This window comes from Cercospora kikuchii (genome assembly GCF_019650295.1).
Source record: "Cercospora kikuchii DNA, contig_00001, whole genome shotgun sequence".
NCBI classification, from domain to species: Eukaryota; Fungi; Ascomycota; class Dothideomycetes; order Mycosphaerellales; family Mycosphaerellaceae; genus Cercospora; species Cercospora kikuchii.
In genome coordinates, this window is record NW_025408582.1 from 1,741,875 (window position 1) to 1,760,205 (window position 18,331).

Genomic DNA, 18,331 nt, shown 5'->3' on the forward strand with positions numbered 1-18,331 from the left:
TGGTGCACGCAGCGCTTGCGGAACCACGTCCCGTTCACGCGCGCGAAATGTCACTGAATGGCCTTGACACGCCCGAAGTCACGGAGGCATATCAGACGGCCATCGCCGAGGCTGGAGGCTGGTTCCTGCTGAAGTACACCTCGCGAGACTCGGTGGATCTGCTGGGCAAAGGAAAGCATGGAGTCTCCGAGGCCCGCAATGCCCTGGCGGCATACACAGACGCATCGCCGTTGTACGGCCTGCTCATGTATCGCCGCCGAAGGATTTTGATCAAGTACATACCGGAGGGGACGTCGCGATTGCTGCAAGGTATGTGGAGAGCGCAGGAGATACGATGAGGAGTGAAGGCTAACGGGACTTGCGATCCAGCACGCACATCGGTTCACCTCCAGGACGTTCTCGAACGCTACTCCCCCTACGAAACCCTGCTCGAGCTGACCAGCGGAGATGGACTCAACGACACTGCACTCGCCGCGTCCTTCCAACTGCACACGGCATCTCCGTCCCCCTCCATGGGCCGCCTCGATGAGTTGCGCGAGGAGGATGAGGACGAAGACGAGGGGGCTGCGGAGGAGACAGGCGCATCTGCAGCGAGTCTGCACATCTCGCAGAGATACCGTTCAGATCGTGGGATAGGCAAACGCGCACCGCGGTCAATGACCTCACTCCATGCACACACCACCACCCCAAGACGCACGACTCCGCCGGCCTCTCCGGCGAAGTCGCCTGCGCTGACGTTGCCCGTGCCTGCTGAAGCGACTTCACTTCCGCTGACCCCGTTGGAATCGCCAGTGCCACCGCTGCAAGCATCGGCACCAGGTGATCAAGCTGCCGACGACCTCGCAATTCCCGAGCAAAAGCCGCCACCCACAGAGTCGTCACTGTCAGATGCTGCTACCGCATTGCAGCACGTTCGAGATACGCAGGACAAGCTGCCCGACGAGCAGCTCCACGGCTTTGCTTCCCAACCGCCCGATCAGAGACCTCCCGAGCCTTCGCCGGAGCGCAATTCCTTCGCTGCTCGCGGAGGCGCGATGCGCTCGCAGTCCATGGATGAAGAGCCATTCGATTTCAGTCAGTACGACGCGTTGTTCAAGCCGAAGGTCAAGCTCGCACCGCGTCCGATCAATGCGCCGGAGAAGGCTTTGCGCCCAACTGCGCCACGCGTGTCGGCCGTTCCTGCCACCCTCAAGACGATGCCCAAGAAGCAGGAAGCAATCCGGCCAAAGTCCTCGGGCGGCCAAGCCGCCATGTCACGATCTGCAACTGCCCCGTCAGCACTCGAGTCTACCGCGCCTGCGATGCCGCCCATCCCTGACATTCCCACTTTTGCATCGCGACCAATGTCGCGTGGAAGCGTCAGATCCGCGCCCTTGCACAAATCCGGTCCTATGTCTGCAGACAAAATACGCCTCATGAAAGCTGTCGAGTTGCGGAAGAAGCAGCTGCGCAAGTCGCAGGGCTCCATGTTCAATTCGATCACCGAGGACGCGCCAGAAGTCCCCAGTGTGCCGATGGCGAGCGAGTCCCAACAGGATCCATCTGACGAAGGGACGCAGAGCAAGCAAGAAGAGGCGCAGAGCAAGAATCTGGCGGAGAGCGAACCCGAACAGCACAGCACAGATGACGAGAGCCAGAATCAGTCTACCAAAGCGGACTCGGGTATTGAACTTCGATACGGCACACCCGACACACAACGAACCGAGGAGACGATAGACGAAGCACCAGAAACTGCAGTCCTTGACGATATCTCGGAGGAGAAGACTGCCAAAGCAGTACCCCACGCATCGTTATCAGCTGCACCGATTGATGCAACGGTAGACGAGTCGGACACAACTCACGACGATGCTGCCTCGACAACACCTAGTCAGACGCCTACGGAACGACCTCTCGTGTCAGAGCAAGGCAGCGAGACCACAGCAAAGGGGTCGCAGCATCTGCAGGTTGACGAAGGAGCTACTCCAGCCCCGACAATCACACTCCCCGAGCAGCAAGACCTCACGTCTTCAATAAATGCATCTGGATCGCTTTCGCCGCACAAACGCTCGGATAGCGACCTGGTCAAACGCAGGCGCGGCTACGTACAGCCATTGGCTCTAGACACGCTACAGAACGAAGTGGACGAAGAAGAGCTGGATTCCGATGACGATGCGCTGTACGAAGAGTTGCATAGCGCCACTGTGCAGGAAGCCAGACCAATCACGGTAGCGAGGTCGCCAATAGCATTGGCATTCCAGGGCAGATCCGCCAGCATCGAAGCTTCCAATGCACCTCGACCTATGCCAATTGCGCGAGCTTTTACAAACCCCGAGAAACCGGCAGATGATGAGCGACCTTCCTCTGTCAAGAGTCGACCCTCGTCCATCAAGAGTCGTTCCGTAAGCCCTATGCCGCCTGCGGAAAAGCAAGAACTGCTCTCCGCTGGACGCGCGCGCAATGTATCGTCTGGGATATCCAGACGCATCCAAGCATTGGCCGAGCTGTCAGCTAGAGAATCAAGTGAGAACTCACTTGGAGGATCTGCCATGCAGAACCGGAGGCTCCCCCCTGCGACTCGTCCTATGTCTCGCAAGCGGCAGAGCAGGAGTGCAGTGAACACACCGACCTCAGCCATGTCTAACGAAGAACAATGGCTGACCGGAAGCGTTCAACATGATCCTGTCACGAAACGCGATTCTGTTTCTGTCACTACTCGCATAGCTCGTCCGGGCTCCTCAGCCCCTGGCTCCGCACACGGTCCAACGCCTCCATTCTCTGCAGCTCCCTCCGCCACTCCTTCGCCGCCTGCGGTCGAGTCTGAACCACCGCTCTCGTCCAACAACTCATTGTACTCTAATGACACTCGTTCGGTCAAGTCATCTCGCTCCCGGACCAGCCGATTCTGGAAAGAGAGACAGAAATCAGCACCTGCTCTAGATGACTTCCCCCCACCACCAGCCAATGTTCGCGTAAACTCGGCCATGTCTCTCAATTCCAATGACGAGAATGTCGCTCCAGAGAAGGCTAGCAAGGCGACCCGATTCTTCAAGCGGATGAGTAATTTGACTGGATCGAAGAAGAAGAATTCTCCAGTCGAGCCGAGGAGCCCCACGAAGAGTGACAGTATGCTCAGCGCTCCAGAGGCTGCGAGGCCTGTGAGCTTAGCTGTTTCGAAGCCTGACACGCCACCAGCCGCGGTGGTTGGTGATCTTAACGTACAATTCCCAGATTCCTTGGTAAGCACCAGCCCCGTCTTTCTCCTTGCATGACTTAGGCTAATGCAGAATACAGCTCTGGAAGCGTCGGATAGTAACGATTGACGACTATGGAGTCTTGCAATTCGCTATTGCACAGGCGATGGACATTCACCGAGGCGTTGCCATGAAGAGGTACGCGCTTGCAGAGTTCAAGGCGCCTTTCATGCCCGTGCTGGACCAACAGGAGTTGCCCTACTCGGTGATCCTGGAATTCGAAGACGGAACTGCATTACAGGTCGCTTGTGAGGACGGAATGACACAGCGCCAGGTCTTATCGCTGTTGACAACGTACTGGAGAGCATATACCGAGGATACCGTGGAGCAGCAGTAAACACTTCTGGTCGAGCGTAGGGACGAACGATGCCAAGCCTGCATTGGGACAAGCTCCGGCTCACGGTCGACGGCCACCACAATCAAACGCCTGCCATTCTTTATCTCTGACACTCGGACACTGCATTGACTTTACGAGAAATTTCTTTACCCATTTTCGTTTTATACCCAAGATCGAGAACGACCATAAGATTTGGTCGGATGTTACCCTAGTATTGCCTAGTGTCTTTTTGCGTTGAGCGTTGGGCGGTTGGTGTAGGAAGGGAAAGCGAGAGGCAGAAAGAAGAAAAACAGCCCAGACGCACGGCATGATCATCATTGTACAGTTACTTTATTGGATCCCGAGATCTTGCGGGTCACAGGAAAGGGCAGGACGCAGGAGGCGGAGGAACTAGTGAATCCAGAGCACAAATATGATACGAAGTTGCTATGTACCAGCTTACTTAGCGTCACACTCCTCCACATGTTTGCTGTCTTTGGGCTAGAGTATAAGGATTGCTGGACATCGATTATTTGAAGATGATCTGGCCAGATTCCTTTCGATTGTGCAACGTCTTCGTTAATGAGATGCATTCAGCAATTCACTGAGATTTCTGGGAGCCTCCCTTCCCACTCTTCCTTGTAATGAGTGCTCAGATACAGCAGCATGGCGTTCGTGAATGGTTTTCCATATGCGGACAAAGTTCCATAATTCCAAGCAGGATTCTCTGCATAGATTTGAGCCACAAGAAGCATTCACAACGTACAGTGTCCGATCGATCGATCGATTTCGATTGCTTGTAACAAAAAGCGCCGTCGATTGATCGTTTTCTCTTTTGTTCTACCCTTAGTTTCCTCGCAAACAAAAACAGAAAACAAAAACAATGCCCCTGTCGCGCAAATACGTGCCACTTGATAGTGACAGTGACGGTAGCCAACGTAGCACTTCAAGTACCGAGGATTGTGTGAAGTCTGCGGGCGTTTCGCAAAAACGCGAGAATGGGGGAGGGACGAAGAGTCGGTGGAAGGAGTGGCGGAAGAAGTTGCGGAGTTCTGGTGAGGAGCTTAGGGAAGGGCGGCGAGAAGGGGAGTCCGCGGCGCACAGTGGGATGGAATGCACAGCCTCTTCATCAGAACCACAGGGGATAACTATGACCAAAAGACAAGAAGATGAGAAACGGCGGAAGAAGCAGCCTTGGTGGGATGTCATAGTATTCGCTGGACCGTTCTGAAGTAGCGCAATGGAAATGAAGTGAACTTTTCAAACGACTCAGATATGATCCAGCAAGCGTATGCGCACTAACTTAGTAGGTTTCTCGCAGAAAGTAAGATTATGTGCTGAACATCTGCACTTCAGTCCTGTCCCTCAGCGGCTGTCGAAGGCAAAAAGGTAAAAGCGGCCACTGACACAGTACCCATCTAGAATATCTCTTCTAGTCTCTCACTGCCCCAGTTCCTCTTCCCCTCGGCCACTTCATCGCGGATCTGCCAGTATTCATGGTTGAACTTCCAGAACTCCTCACCAGTGACAGGATGTTTTGCTTTGACGAACCAGCGCGGAGTGAAGTCCTCGCCCTTGGCTTCTCGGACCCGTCTGCGTGCACGTTGACCTTCTTCCAAACGAGTCTTCTCTGTCGCGGCGAAGTCGTACTCTGCGTCTTCCATGGCTCTTTGATCCGGTCGCAGACGGGAATCCGTGGGAGCGACCAAGGGTTTCAATTTATCGGGCAAGTCGTTGAGTGTGACCACGAATGGCGTAAGGTTGAAAGGAATCTCGCCTGGAGGAGGCCTGTAGTGAGCTTCCCACACAAGGAAAGCTTTGTCACCCTTCTCCAGAGAGCCTTCGGATGGGTCAACAGAACCTTCATAGCCTGGCGTGAGGCGTGCATAGATCTTGTCATTCCACCTTCCGCCGAGAGACCAGCGCGTGTTGCCGTCCTTGTCGAGGACCTTGCCCGAAACATGGTAGGCAGAAGATGCCTTCCAGCCTCGAGGCTTGAAGTCTACTAGGGCGGTCTCGCCAGTGGTCCAGTTCTTGACTTCCATCAGGCCGTAATTGTCGACCACAGGGTTACCCGTCAAGATGCCAACGACCGACGAAGTGACCTTCTTCCAAGTGTATACTTCTTCAGGGCTGCCATCAAGAGGCCGAATGTGGAGGTACCAGGTGCCGGTAGGGTTGAATTCGAAAGACTTTCCATAAAATTTGGACTTCACGTTTGACTCGCCGTAATAGGTCCATTTGCTGGATTCGGCATAGGCGGCTCCAACGGGAGGATGGTGCGTGACTTGTTCAATGAAGAAGCGATAGCCTTGGTCTGGACGCACGTATTCGAATGTCTCGCCGAGAAGAGGATTGAATGGCTTCGCGACACGCCCGATCGTACCAGCATATTCGGACGCTGCAAATGCAGCGACATAGACCATGCGTTCCGAAGAGTCGGTGCGATCAGCTGCAGTGTTCAAGAGGTTAACATATTCCATGTCCGCCACGACCGCATAATGCAGAGAGGTTGGTTCGTTGAAGGTGACGGGTAGCGTCATCTTGGTCATGTCCTTGCCAATCATAGATTTGAGAACACCCTACGATGTGGTCAGTAAACGCATTATGAAGTTGCACCCAGTTCAGACATACCCAGAGTGAGACCTTTGGCCTGTTATCTGCATCGATCTTCAGTCGTTTTCGCAGACCATCCTCGTACCCACGATAGCTCTTCGAGATCTGCATCTCCTTTTCACGCCGCTCCTGCTCAATGCTCGAGCTGCCATCTTGTGCGCCATCCTTGTCAGCAGCGATCGGCTTAGGTGACTGTGGTGGGGAAGGCAACGCCTTGACGATCTCGACTTCACCAGCATCAACGGCGTCGAAGAATTCATCCTCTTCTTCGCTGTCATCGTCGGAGATCTCGTTGTTCGTCAGTTCGGCAATAGTCTGACGCCTCTTAATCGGTTGACCAGCAGGAACTTCCAGCATCGAGCTGACCTTTTCTCCAGTCTCAACTGAAGGCGACGCAACTCTCGATGAGGCAGTGCCATCAAGAGCCTCCTTCAATGCCTTCTTTGTTCGTTTCCTCTTGTCCTCTGATTCGCCGATGCGGTTCTCGAGCTCCTCTTGCTCTCGAGCCACCTTTGCCATGCTGTCTTCCCACAATCTCCTGATGTTCTGTTCGCGTTCCAGTCGATATTGCCAGTAAGCTTCATGATCACGGGAGATACGGAGCAAGTCCATCAGGAGACCCTTGAGATTCCCAACTGCGGTCTCATACGAAGATAAGGCTTGTTCCAGAGTTGGGTGTCCCAGCGGGGTATCAGGGCTCTTGTCCCTCTCACTTCGCAGTGCCGCAGATACTTGCTCTAGAAGATCGAGCTGGAGCTTAGCGGACTGCGCAGTAATACTAAAGGCGTCCTTGTTGCCAGGCTTGACCTCATTACTGCTCGCATCGTCGCCGTAGTCCTCCTCGTCGTCCAGATCGCCCTCGATGTGAGCGGTGCCCGCACGACTGGAGTCACGGACAATGACCGAGTTGCCATCGGCCTCACTGGCATCGTATGCGCTGAGATTCCCGTCTCCTAGTGTACTGCCAGCCAGAGATGTTGAACCTCCGGTGACCGCCGTCGCCGGTGTCAAGCTGCCTCCGCTCTGTGCCACCTCCGCCTCCCGCGTTCTGATGCGTTCGAGATGCTCGTGTTTGGCACTGGCTTCCTGTCGCTCCCGTCGCTGCTCTTCCTTGGCTTCGTCCTTGGCCCATTGAATGGCGTTGTTCAGTGCCCAGAACCATCTCTTCGCCTCGACTTGGTGGTTCGCTTTCAGATCGTACTTGACCGAGCTCTTTCCAAGGATCTCAAAATGCAGCTTGTCCTTGTCCTTGGGATCCATTTGCAACTTCGCTATGCGCATGTTGATGGCGCCTCGACAAGCACTCCCAGCATCATCTTGGTGTTTGTAGTACGACAGAACGCCATCTTCTAAAACGAACCAGCGCAGCTTGTATCCAGAGGTATAGTTTGTCCACTTCTTCAGGTAGCCCTTCATTTCCCGACTTTCTTTGCTACCAGGCCCACCATCTCCGGTCGGGACTCCACTAGCTTGTGACGCACTACCAAGGATGGTCTGCTCTTGAATTTGTCTCTGAGCGGCAGCGGCAGCTGGTGACCGCTTGAGGATCGCACGCGTTCGGTCGTCTTTGGTAACATCCTGTGGTAGCTTGCCTCTGCGATCGCGACGGAAAGGGTCGGCACCGCTCAGCAACAACAACTGGGCCAATTTCAGGTCCCTCTTGCGAGCAGCTTCGTGGAGTAGACTACCTCCGTCGGCGATAGTGGCAGGTTCCTGTGCCAACTCTGGAGCGTTGATGTCCAGGGTCGACCTGACACGACTCTCGGAAAGTAGCTCTTCCAGGGCATCGTAGTCGCCCTTGGCGACTAGCTGATGAATTGTTCGGATCTGCTTCTCTGTGTATACAGATCTCGCAAGTTGCAACAGCTGGAAGATGTCCGGGTTGCGAGCCACGTCGAGAGGCGTCTTTCCCTGGTGATTGGCGATGGAATCGTTGATCTCTTTCTGCTCGAGCAGCAGCTTCACCACCGGCACTCGACCCAGGTTCGCAGCCACGTGGAGTGGGGTGTTGCCGTCGCGATCGCGGGCGTTGATGTCTGCATCATGCTGAGAGAGCACATACTCGATCACAGCCATTTCAGCGCATTGAATGGCCAGGTGGAGAATTGTGGTTCCCTCGAGCTTCGCTTCGCCGCTGGCTCGCGTTGCTTTTGCAATAGCCGCCGTGTCTCCGCTACGCAGAGCCTCGAAGACCTTGAATAGTCGCACGCTCTGCTCGATCGAGGCGCCCTGAGTCGCGGTGCTCGGAGTGATGGGCGAGTCTTTGACGGGCGAGTTCTGGGCCTGGGGCGTCTGTGTATTGGACATGGTGGTCGACAGGTGCGGGCGGTGGCCGGACTGCATCGAGGCTCGCACGGGCGACAGGTAGTGGGCGCTGCTGCTGCCCTCGGGGCTCGACATGTTGTCGGTGTCGGTGGTGGGTGCGTCGCTGGTCACGGTGTTCAGAGTGGGCACATTGTTTCTGCTAGAGAGCCGCTGGAGAGCTTTGGTCACGGCCGACGGGGTGCGCTTGCTGTTGAGCGAGGGGAGTTAGCCGCGGACGTGTCAATATATTTCCTCGTCCCCGCCAAGCTCGTTCGGAGGCGTGGATTGTGTTGTACGACAGCCGCGATTCTTCCTGGTGAGCATGGCATGCCTGTGCCAATGGGGCGCGGTGGGACACGCGGTTGGCTCGCGTCGACTTGGCCAGAAAGGGGAATTCAGCACTTACTGCCCGCCGTCGGATGATGACATGGTGCCTGGGCCTGCCGCTGACCGACGTGCTGTCTGTTTGTTGCCGCCTGCTGCTGACTTCAGGTACACATGTGTCGGGTCGAGGACGAGGAGTGCTCCGCGGTATAGGAGACGGAGGCACTTTGACGAGGGACAGACAACACTCGGCACAATTCCAGACGATCGTCGGCGTGCTGCCTCTGTGCGTCTAGCGTCTCCCGCTGCCCTATGACGCTGCCGTGCCGCTGGAGCTCAAGCTTCCGTTGCTTGCAACAACCTGCTTGGACACGAAGAAGCTGTTTTGATGAACCAAACTCCCACGGACGGTGAATTAGCTCCCACCCGTGCTCGCCATCATCACATCCACACGCTGAGAACATCTGCGACGCGTCAACGTGGGCTGAGTGCGCGGTGTGTGAGGCTACAGCAATTTGCCGCCGGCGATTGGACGAACTCCATCTTGCGCAACATCCCGAGACTTCGATCTCGCCTTCGGACCGTCGATGATGCACGCTGGGATTGCGCGAACTGGGCATCCTCGTCACCAGCCAGAGATCTGCACTACTCATGCGAACACTGATGACTTTGCTTACAGCATAACTGGAAGCTTCATCATCCGCGTCGTGCTGGTGGACATGAATTGCGCATGATGGAGCACAGGCGACACCGTCGCTACGCACAGAAGTAGCCGAGTGCATCCCCACGAGCATGGAAATGTTGACCTCCTTCAGGATTTCATGATCCTGGTCCGAAGCGATCTGATTCGCACTCGAGACATGTGGCGCAGAGAGGCTTGCCTCCGCAACTTCACATGCAGAAGGTGCTTTAGCCTATCTTGCACTTCCGGACCAGGCGAGAACGACACGATAACAGATGAACAAGCAGTACTGTTGCGCATTTTCGTGATGTAGGTCAGGTCTCGCAAAGAGCCTGCTAAACGTCGGAACGATAAGCAATGGCGATGGCGGCGTACAGCGTCAGATGAATTTCCGTTAACTTAATGTGCTACCTTTCTCGAGACAGGAGTCCAGCCGTCACACAGCTCGACAGGGTTCGCTGGCATTGCATTCGCTGCGATACTCTCATGGTTGAGAAGTTGCTAAGTCAACGAGCAGGTGCAAGCAATCCTGATGACTCCCTCCATATCCACGACACCTCGTCCGTTCCACCACGCTCGCTGTTGTGCCCTTTCATCAAATTGCAATCCTCGTCGGGCAACCTTAGAATCTCAAGAATCTACTCTATCGCCATGAGCTTGCGCGGTCAGGCTAGCAGCATTCCTTGCTTGGTCGTCACTCCAAAATCCGAGGCTTCTGCCCCGGCGTTGGCCCATCAGGCAATGTTTGCAAGTCATAATTAACCCCATTGATCTGGATCGATGGTACTGGCAAGGTTTGCTGTTGGCGCTCTTGTTCTACAAGTCGAGCTCGTCGGTCGTGGTCTCTATTGTCTTCAGTCAAGACATTTGCCAGCCACTCATCCGCTGGGCCATATGAACCTCGCGGCCCATATGGGAAAGGGTTGCAGATCGCAGCAGGAGTGAGAGTGTTGGGAGCTGGGAAGTCGTTCTGAAGCTCGAGAGATGCGGTTGCGGGAGGGACAGCTGGGGTGTTGTTGTAGTGATCTGGTGGACGTGCACCATCGTCTGCAGACTGACCAACAGGGGCAATCGAAGCGAGCTGAGGAACTGAGTCCGAAGCTGCTGGCTGCGTCGAGCTATTGCTTCGCTGACTTCTACTGGCACCTTGAACCCGTACTCCCGTGATACGGTACTGGCCGTGGCGATTGGGCTCGACTTCGTAATGGTGGACGTTGCGAATGTGTCGATAAAGTGCAACGAACTCGCGCGCGCAAATTGGACAACCTGTGCTCGACTCGTCAGTCTCTGGACGTTAAAAATTTCTCCGGCCGACCACTCCATGCGTACCTGCTTCGTTCCATATGGGATCATTCCCCTGTGTGGTGGGAGCGGCTGGTGTCGACATTCTGGGGTACGAGCTCGCGCTTTCGGTGCTGCCGTCTTTGAGTTGAAGTTCTTTCGTCTGAGCGATCGCTGCTGAGGGTGACTCTCCAGGAGATCTCGGCTTCCTCGATGGTTTGGACATTTTCTCTTGCCAGCAGGAGAATTATATCGATTTAAGCACATTTCGAAGGTGAATAAGTACTTCACTCTCTTATAGACGCTTCACAGGCGTGCCCTGCCACGAGAATGTCACAGGAGATTCACGAAGTCTGTCGACAATAGTATTGTCAGCGATGAGACACTTTGACTCTGCACTGTCTCGGGCAGTTTCTTACAACACGGTGGAGGCGCACGGATCAGAAGGGCATCGAGTTCCGAATCATAATTGATACCTCGTCGACTTAGGCATTCTGATGTAGCTCGTTGTGTCTTGTTCTGCTGCTGACTGATACCGAGTGTAAGTATTATATGTTAAGCCCAGGCTACAACGTGACCTGAGCTCGTTACGCCGTATGTATCAACCACATGATCCGGTCTCGCTGCCGAATGTTCGAGTCTGACTTGCAGATTCTCGAAAGATTACGCTTCCACAACTCGCCTACAGTACTTCCCGAGAGAACGAACACGATCGTACCTATATCCAAGTCAGCACGGTATAGAGAAAGGTCTCCTGCCAATTAGACAAATGCATCATGCAACATACCGAAGAAGCAGTAGAAAATAATAGACATTGATCAATTGACACCAATGACGGACCCGCCATCTTTCGACAACCAAATTTCATCTCGCTTCAAATAATCATCATTTCCGCCTTCCCACCTCCCTCGCAACCCCCTCTCTCCATGAATTCATCCTCTCCAGATAACCTTTTGCATACCCCTTATCTTGCAACCTATCGTGCTCCTCTACAAACACCAACATATTCTTCGCATCACTCAACAAATCCAACAGAACAGCCTCTCTCATTCTACAACCTTCGACATAAGCCATCATTCGAGCTTGTTCTTCTTTCCGTCGCATGTTGTGTGATTTCTCATATTTATTTCGTTGGCTTCGCGCGATTTGCGAGTTTCGAGGAATTCGTGTTCGATTTTGGAGATTTCTTTTTTGAGTTGTGCGCGTTGGGTTTGGGGGTCTGAGGTTGCGGTTTTGGGGCGTTTGTGGTTTGGGATTGGGATTACGGTGTCTCTTTTGCTAAAGGAGACGGTTTTGGGGGCGCGGTGAGGCATGGTTGTGTCGATTCGTCCTGGAGCTCTTGAGAGGATGGGAGAGTAATGTAGTGTCGAGCCGACAAGTCGTGAATAGGGATACCATCTATCATGATGTGTGGAACCTGTTTGTCAAGGACACATGGGATTGGGATTGAGAATTTCTGTGAATGATGTTGGTACACAAACATCTGACTTCCTGACTGTAGAGCTCCGAGCAGAAGGACGAGGAACTCGGAATTTGGCTCGCGTATTCAGCAATGACAAGTTTCGTGCACTGTGTCAATGTGATGCCTAGATCTCACCCCCTAATCAATTTCAATCTTGATCTTGCCCACCCCTCGATCAACACAGCTCTGCATAGCTGTTTTCTTCTCCTCCTCTGACAGCACCTGGCTGTTGTAGATCACCGTGCCTTTGCACAGCGTGACCTTGCACGCGCCGCAGCCACCTGTCTCACAGCTCGACATCACGTTGTCGAAGCCGGCCTCGTGCAGGACTTGGAGCAATGTCTTATCAGCAGGTACCTCCAGTGTCTCCTTACGGTTTGTGTCTGGTTCATCAACTTCGACCTCAAAGGGATCGCCGAGGTCATCGCCGCGTGGTGCCGTGAAGTCTTCGAAATGCACCATATTGTCAGAGTAACCAAGCTCGTCGGTTCGCTGCTTACACGCTTTCATCAGCCGCTCTGGGCCACAGCAGTACAGTTTGGTGTTTGACGAAGCGGGTGGAATGAGGTCTTCGACGTTGAGCCGCTCGCTGCGTGTCTTGCTGTAAAGTGTGGTGCAGTCGACAGGAAGATCGTTGGCATATGCTGCATCAGAGTCGCTTCTCACAGCATAGTGAATGGTGAGAGGGGCGCCTTGCTGACACCAGGATTTAATCTGTGGCAAAAACGCAGTGACACCAATGCCACCAATTATGATCAACCTATGATCGATGCACTGCTTAGACTCGCAGGTCTTCTCATCAGACACGGCTTTAGGGCTGCCGCCGAGTGTCATTTCGACTTCGTCACCAACCCGGAGTTGCTGATGCAGATATGCCGAACCACCGCGTGACTTGTCGTCAAGAGCTACCCCCAAGCAAAAGGTTTTCGTATCGCCAGACACAATCGAATAAGATCGCGATATGCTGAGAGCTGGACCGAAGCGAAGTTGAGCAAAGGCAAACGGCTCAAAATCTGGTTTAGACAGCTTCAAGGGCTCCAGCAAGCTGAACGTCAGCTGCTTGACGCGTGGTGTGATTTGCTCGATTTGAGTGACCGTGTATCGCTTCGGAGAGGTTTGGATTCGGTGCAAAGCCATGCCTCTGAACTTGTCTGTAAGAACTTCGAGCTGGCTGCACTCCTCGACCAAGGAGAGAGGCACTGCCTTGCCCTTGATCGCACGCTGCACGTTCATGATCGACCACTTCGGATGTGGACGCTCCAGCAGCGATATCGTATCGCCTTTCTTCACGTATCCCGTCTCCAGCACACGGAAGTTCCACCCGACTCGTCCTGTGCGCTGGATGCGCTTCAAAGCTCGAGGCCATTTGAATCGGATGTCGAGCTTGTGGCATGGGTTCCGCGGCTCGCTGACTTGCAGAATGATATTTTCTCCGAGGCGATAGAGGTCTCCAACACAAACGTTCTCTTCGTTCATGTTGGTTGTGGTGAGGTTCTCGCCAAAGCCTCCGATGTCAAAGAGTGCTGGCGCCGGCGGATCTTCTGCTCGCCAATCGGCATAGTGGTCGGGATTGTATTGATGTATAGCTCGATCGATGCCACCATGGTGCTTGTACACATGTTCGTCGCCATCGAGTCCGGTCTTGCCGGCGAAAATCGATCCTTCCACCTGCAATTTGTTGATGGCCGATTGAGTCGGTCCAAATGCTTGCTTCTTCCCTGTACGAAGCTGGAGTACAATACCGGGTAGAGGAAGCGGCGCTGACTCGAGGTTCAGTATTGGCTCTCTTGCGATGTTGTGTTTTGTGAAGGCCATGTCGATGTGTTTGTGGTTGCTGAGGTTAGTGCTTGGTGCGAACGTGTCGATCTTCAATGCTGAGGAATAGGTCTGTGGTATAGAAGTAGATCATGATTTATACCAGAAGAGCAGATTCTGACTTGCCGAAGTAGGGAAAGTGAATAAGCACGAGTCATGTTCGTGTTGGTGAATACATGGGGCAGATTTTCGTTCACCTCCATGGCTTGAGGGGCATCTTCCAAAGGTGAATAACTGGAGCAGTCGGTGAGTCATCGCGCAATGCTCTGCGTACGGTACGGCTTCGCCACTCTCGGCTACATGTCCAATATCAATAAGCTCTGATGCTGGAGCGTCCGATGCGAGTGTGGTTGATGCAGAGAGGTGCAGAGAAGGAGTTGCGGAAGGCGGGCGTCGGCAAGTCGCGGCCTCAATTTCATCAGGCGACCCTTTGCTCTGCGACCACAACAAAACACTTCCTCGTTGCACACAGATGGATTTTGCTGCACCCGCCGGTCGCGCAATATGCTCTTCTTACACGATTGGATGCTTCAGGTTGCTATGATACGCCAATGCCGCAGCAAACACCAGAGCAGAACACGTGGGATCTTGCCCCGTCTGATTGTGCTCTGACACAGCAAAACGCGTCGTGCGCCGTAACTCTCAGATCGGTAGGCTGCACGCGATGAGAAGTTGACCCAGTGCAGCGGAGAGCATGATACGGATATCGTGTTCGAGAACAATAGGTAGGACATTTTGGTATTGTTTGCTCCCACCACGCACCCCTTTGTTCCGACGCGTCACTTTTACCGAAAATGCAGAACACCATGTCTTTGCAATTTCTTCCAATGCGACACTGTCTTCTCAGCAAGCATGGAGAAGCATACCCAGCTGGTGGCGCAGATCGCCAGCAGCGTGAAGAACTTCTACGACAAGAAGCAGAAATTTCGCATCTATCGTGGGGCGACGAACAGCAGTCGCAACCAGACTTTGCGCGACAAGAAGAATGTCGTCGATACGAGCGGGTTGAACCATGTGCTCCAAGTTGATACAGAGAAAATGTTGGCGTACGTTGAAGCGAATGTGCCAATGGATAAGCTGGTAGAAGCGACCTTGGCCTACGACCTCACACCTGCTGTCGTGGCAGACTTCCCGGGTGAGTTGCTCGACTCATCGTTCTATGTTCAAGCTATTGACAAAGTGCAGGTATCACTGTCGGAGGCGGCTATTCGGGCACTACTGGCGAGAGCTCTTCTTACAAGCATGGCTTTTTCAATCAGACTCTCGAGTCAGTGGAAATGGTTCTAGCGAACGGCGAGGTCGTCTTATGCTCGGAGACAAATCTTCCAGACTTGTTCCATGGTGCAGCAGGAGGTCTGGGATCATTTGGTGTTGTAACCCTGCTCGCAATCCGTCTCGAGAAAGCGCAAAAATATGTCGAAACGACATACCATCCTGTCTCTAGCATCGAGGAAGCCGTCGAAAAAGTCAAACACTTCACTTCCGGCGCCCAATACGACAAGTTCGACTATGTTGACGGTATTTTGTGGTCAAAGACTTCAGGTGCCATCATAACTGGCCGACGCACTAACGAGCGTACTCCTGGGGTAGCCGTTGCTCGATTTTCTGCGCCCAGTGATCCCTGGTTCGCCTGGCACGTAGAAGAGCGTCTGAAAGAGAGCAACGGCCCAGTCACAGAGCTCATTCCACTTCCAGAGTACTACTTCCGCTACGACCGAGGCGGCTTTTGGGTCGGCGCCAGCATTTTCGAGATGACGAAGGGCGCTGTGCCCTTCACCAAGCGCACGCGATACTGGCTGGACGATTTTCTACATACGCGAATGCTCTACGCAGCAATGCATTCGCTTTACCTCAATATTCAAATCATTCAAGACGTGGCAATTCCCATGTCAGCTGCAAAGGAGTTCATCGAATGGGAGACCGAGGAGATCAAAATCTGGCCGCTATGGCTCTGCCCTTTGAAACAGACTCCAGCTCCGACATTGCATCCCCACACTGCGGAGAAGAAAGCCGACGGAACTCCGGAGCTCATGCTCAACGTCGGGATTTGGGGGTCACCGATTGAAGCCGATCTCGACTGCTATCTGAAAGAAAACAAAGCCATTGAAGATAAGTTGCACGAAGTTGGAGGAATGAAATGGATGTATGCTGCGTCTTTCGCATCTGAAGAGGACTGGTGGCGACCATTTGATCGCAAGTGGTATAACGACTTGCGCGAGAAATACCATGCCACTACATTGCCGACCATCTTTGACAAAGCTCGACATGATCCCAAGAAGCTCGAGCAGCATGTCGAGAACTTTAGCTGGAAGGACGCATTGCCTATCATGTTGTTCAGTGGAGGAGTACTTGCTCTAGGCAAAGCATGGCTGAGTGGGGAATGGAGAAAGAAGAGGAAGTCTACTTGGATGAATTGGGTTCCGAGAGAGAAAGGTGAGTAAGCGTCGTATCGTGGATGCGGCAGAAAGTGGGAGTATTGATGCAAAGCTCGTCAATGTTAAATCCTTTCGGGCCCTATCATGGTCACAGGCAAGATCCTTCACAGCCGCATCGTATTTTTTGTCCCAGTGTCGAGAAATATGTCCACGCAGATTGACTAGTTAAGCTTGGTATGTTCCCCAGCTTACCTCGTGCGGACCACAAATAAACAGCAGACCCTTCGAATTCAACCTGGACAGCATGAAGACCGAGCGGAGTTGTGCATCTAGCCGTGGCTACGAGCTCCGCAAGCTGAAAGGCAATGTGGCGTCCTGCGTACGAGACCGAGCCTAGCGGCACCCTAACCGTCCGCAGCACAATCCTATATATGCAGGTCGGGAGGACGACATCAAGCTCAGCTCGTATTGCCGATTGCCCGAGCTGACCCTCATACCAGTCATACGGATCTTATTGTTCAATTTTGCATCTCAGAGTAACAGTCTCTAGCTCTTACCAGACAGGATGGCTTTAAAATTTGATCCAGAATATGCCGCTGCCGTAGCCCCTCTCGCTGAGGTCATGGCAGCGATGCCGCAGGTGTGTTACTAGGACGACTCACAATGAGAAAGACATCCATTCTCTGACGCGAATCTGCAGCTCCCACCCGGCGACGTTCAAAACCGTCGAGAAACAATCCACGCCATGTTTGGACAAATGAGCGCCGCTCTACCAGATCTTCCCTCGGTTAAGAGGACAAACCATACTTTCAAATCTTTCGACGGCACTGATCTTAATATTGCGGAGTTCCGCAAGGAAGGTACTCCGAAGGGTGGTAGAGCTATTTTTCATATTCATGGAGGTGGCATGATCCTTGGGTCAGTTGATTTATTCGAGAAGGGTACCGCCAAAAAGTGCGAAGAATGGGGAGTTCCGATCTTCGCGGTGGGTTATAGATTGGCTCCGGAGAATCCTCATCCTACTCCTGTGTATGACTGTTGGGCGGGACTGCAATGGGTGAGCCAGAATGCCGAGAAGCTCGGAATAGATGCTAGCAAGATTGTGGTGATGGGGGAGAGTGCGGGCGGTGGTCTTGCTGGTGAGTCCGATTCCTCTCTATTTCTGCCTGACTGCAGCAGACGCTGACCACTCGCGTGAACAACAGCCGGGACATGTCTCCTTGCCCGCGATCAAAAGCTGTCTCCACCAGTCGCCAAACAAGTCTTGATCTTCCCCATGCTAGACGACCGCAACCTCACCCCTCTTCCCAACATCGAAGAACTCGCAACCTGGAAAGTCGACGACAACATCACCGGCTGGAAAGCTCTTCTCGGCGACAAAGCTGGCTCCTCAGACCTCAAAGCTGTTTCGGAATACGCTGCACCAGCGCGAGCAGAAAATCTTGCCGGTTTGCCGCCAACGTATATCGACGTTGGGCAATTGGATATCTTCATCTACGAAGATACCAAGTATGCGAGCCGCTTGATGGAGGCAATGGTGCCTACTGAGTTCCATGTATACCCGGGTTTGCCACATGCTTATATGGCTCACGCGCCGAACGCGACGTTTTCGAAGCTACATGAGCAGAATGTGAGGACGGCTATATTGTCGGCTTAGGTATCGGTTTATGGCTCATGAGCTAGAAGCTATGTTTTGTAGATGGTGATCAGTCGTTGCCAGGCTGTCAATGCAAGTCTCGCTGGTCATCATGCGAGCGGCCGCCGTGCTGTCTCACTGATAGTCGAATCGGTTCCACAATTACTAGTCTCTCGTGTTTCGCAATGCTGTCGTTCGTCAGTCTGCAAAGCTGAGGACGAGGTCGCTTTCCGTGGTGCTCAATGTCAATCTGCCACAAGTGGCAGCTTTATGCTTCTTGTGTTTTGACG

General features: G+C 53.6%; 6 protein-coding genes across 6 annotated transcripts; 3 read left to right on the forward strand and 3 right to left on the reverse strand.

Annotated features, from left to right (window-relative positions):
* Positions 1-47: 47 nt before the first annotated feature.
* Positions 48-3,567, forward strand: CKM354_000062900 (uncharacterized protein; the record flags this gene model as incomplete). The annotated part of the gene is made up of 3 exons (XM_044795723.1): positions 48-309; positions 370-3,215; positions 3,271-3,567. The coding sequence occupies 3 exons, from the start codon at positions 48-50 to the stop codon at positions 3,565-3,567; spliced, it is 3,405 nt and encodes a 1,134-aa protein (XP_044651658.1).
* Positions 3,568-4,964: 1,397 nt separating this feature from the next.
* Positions 4,965-8,562, reverse strand: CKM354_000063000 (uncharacterized protein; the record flags this gene model as incomplete). The annotated part of the gene is made up of 2 exons (XM_044795724.1): positions 4,965-6,128; positions 6,181-8,562. The coding sequence occupies 2 exons, from the start codon at positions 8,560-8,562 to the stop codon at positions 4,965-4,967; spliced, it is 3,546 nt and encodes a 1,181-aa protein (XP_044651659.1).
* Positions 8,563-10,166: 1,604 nt separating this feature from the next.
* CKM354_000063100 (uncharacterized protein) lies at positions 10,167-10,979 on the reverse strand (the record flags this gene model as incomplete). Its single annotated transcript, XM_044795725.1, has 2 exons — positions 10,167-10,738; positions 10,802-10,979. The coding sequence occupies 2 exons, from the start codon at positions 10,977-10,979 to the stop codon at positions 10,167-10,169; spliced, it is 750 nt and encodes a 249-aa protein (XP_044651660.1).
* Positions 10,980-12,353: 1,374 nt separating this feature from the next.
* On the reverse strand, positions 12,354-14,030 carry CKM354_000063200 (uncharacterized protein; the record flags this gene model as incomplete). The annotated part of the gene is made up of 1 exon (XM_044795726.1): positions 12,354-14,030. One exon carries the CDS (start codon positions 14,028-14,030, stop codon positions 12,354-12,356), a length of 1,677 nt encoding a protein of 558 aa, XP_044651661.1.
* An 852-nt stretch (positions 14,031-14,882) lies between these two features.
* Positions 14,883-16,802, forward strand: CKM354_000063300 (uncharacterized protein; the record flags this gene model as incomplete). The annotated part of the gene is made up of 3 exons (XM_044795727.1): positions 14,883-15,165; positions 15,216-16,467; positions 16,685-16,802. 3 exons carry the CDS (start codon positions 14,883-14,885, stop codon positions 16,800-16,802), a joined length of 1,653 nt encoding a protein of 550 aa, XP_044651662.1.
* A 168-nt stretch (positions 16,803-16,970) lies between these two features.
* On the forward strand, positions 16,971-18,062 carry CKM354_000063400 (uncharacterized protein; the record flags this gene model as incomplete). Its single annotated transcript, XM_044795728.1, has 3 exons — positions 16,971-17,045; positions 17,106-17,544; positions 17,611-18,062. The coding sequence occupies 3 exons, from the start codon at positions 16,971-16,973 to the stop codon at positions 18,060-18,062; spliced, it is 966 nt and encodes a 321-aa protein (XP_044651663.1).
* Positions 18,063-18,331: the final 269 nt, after the last annotated feature.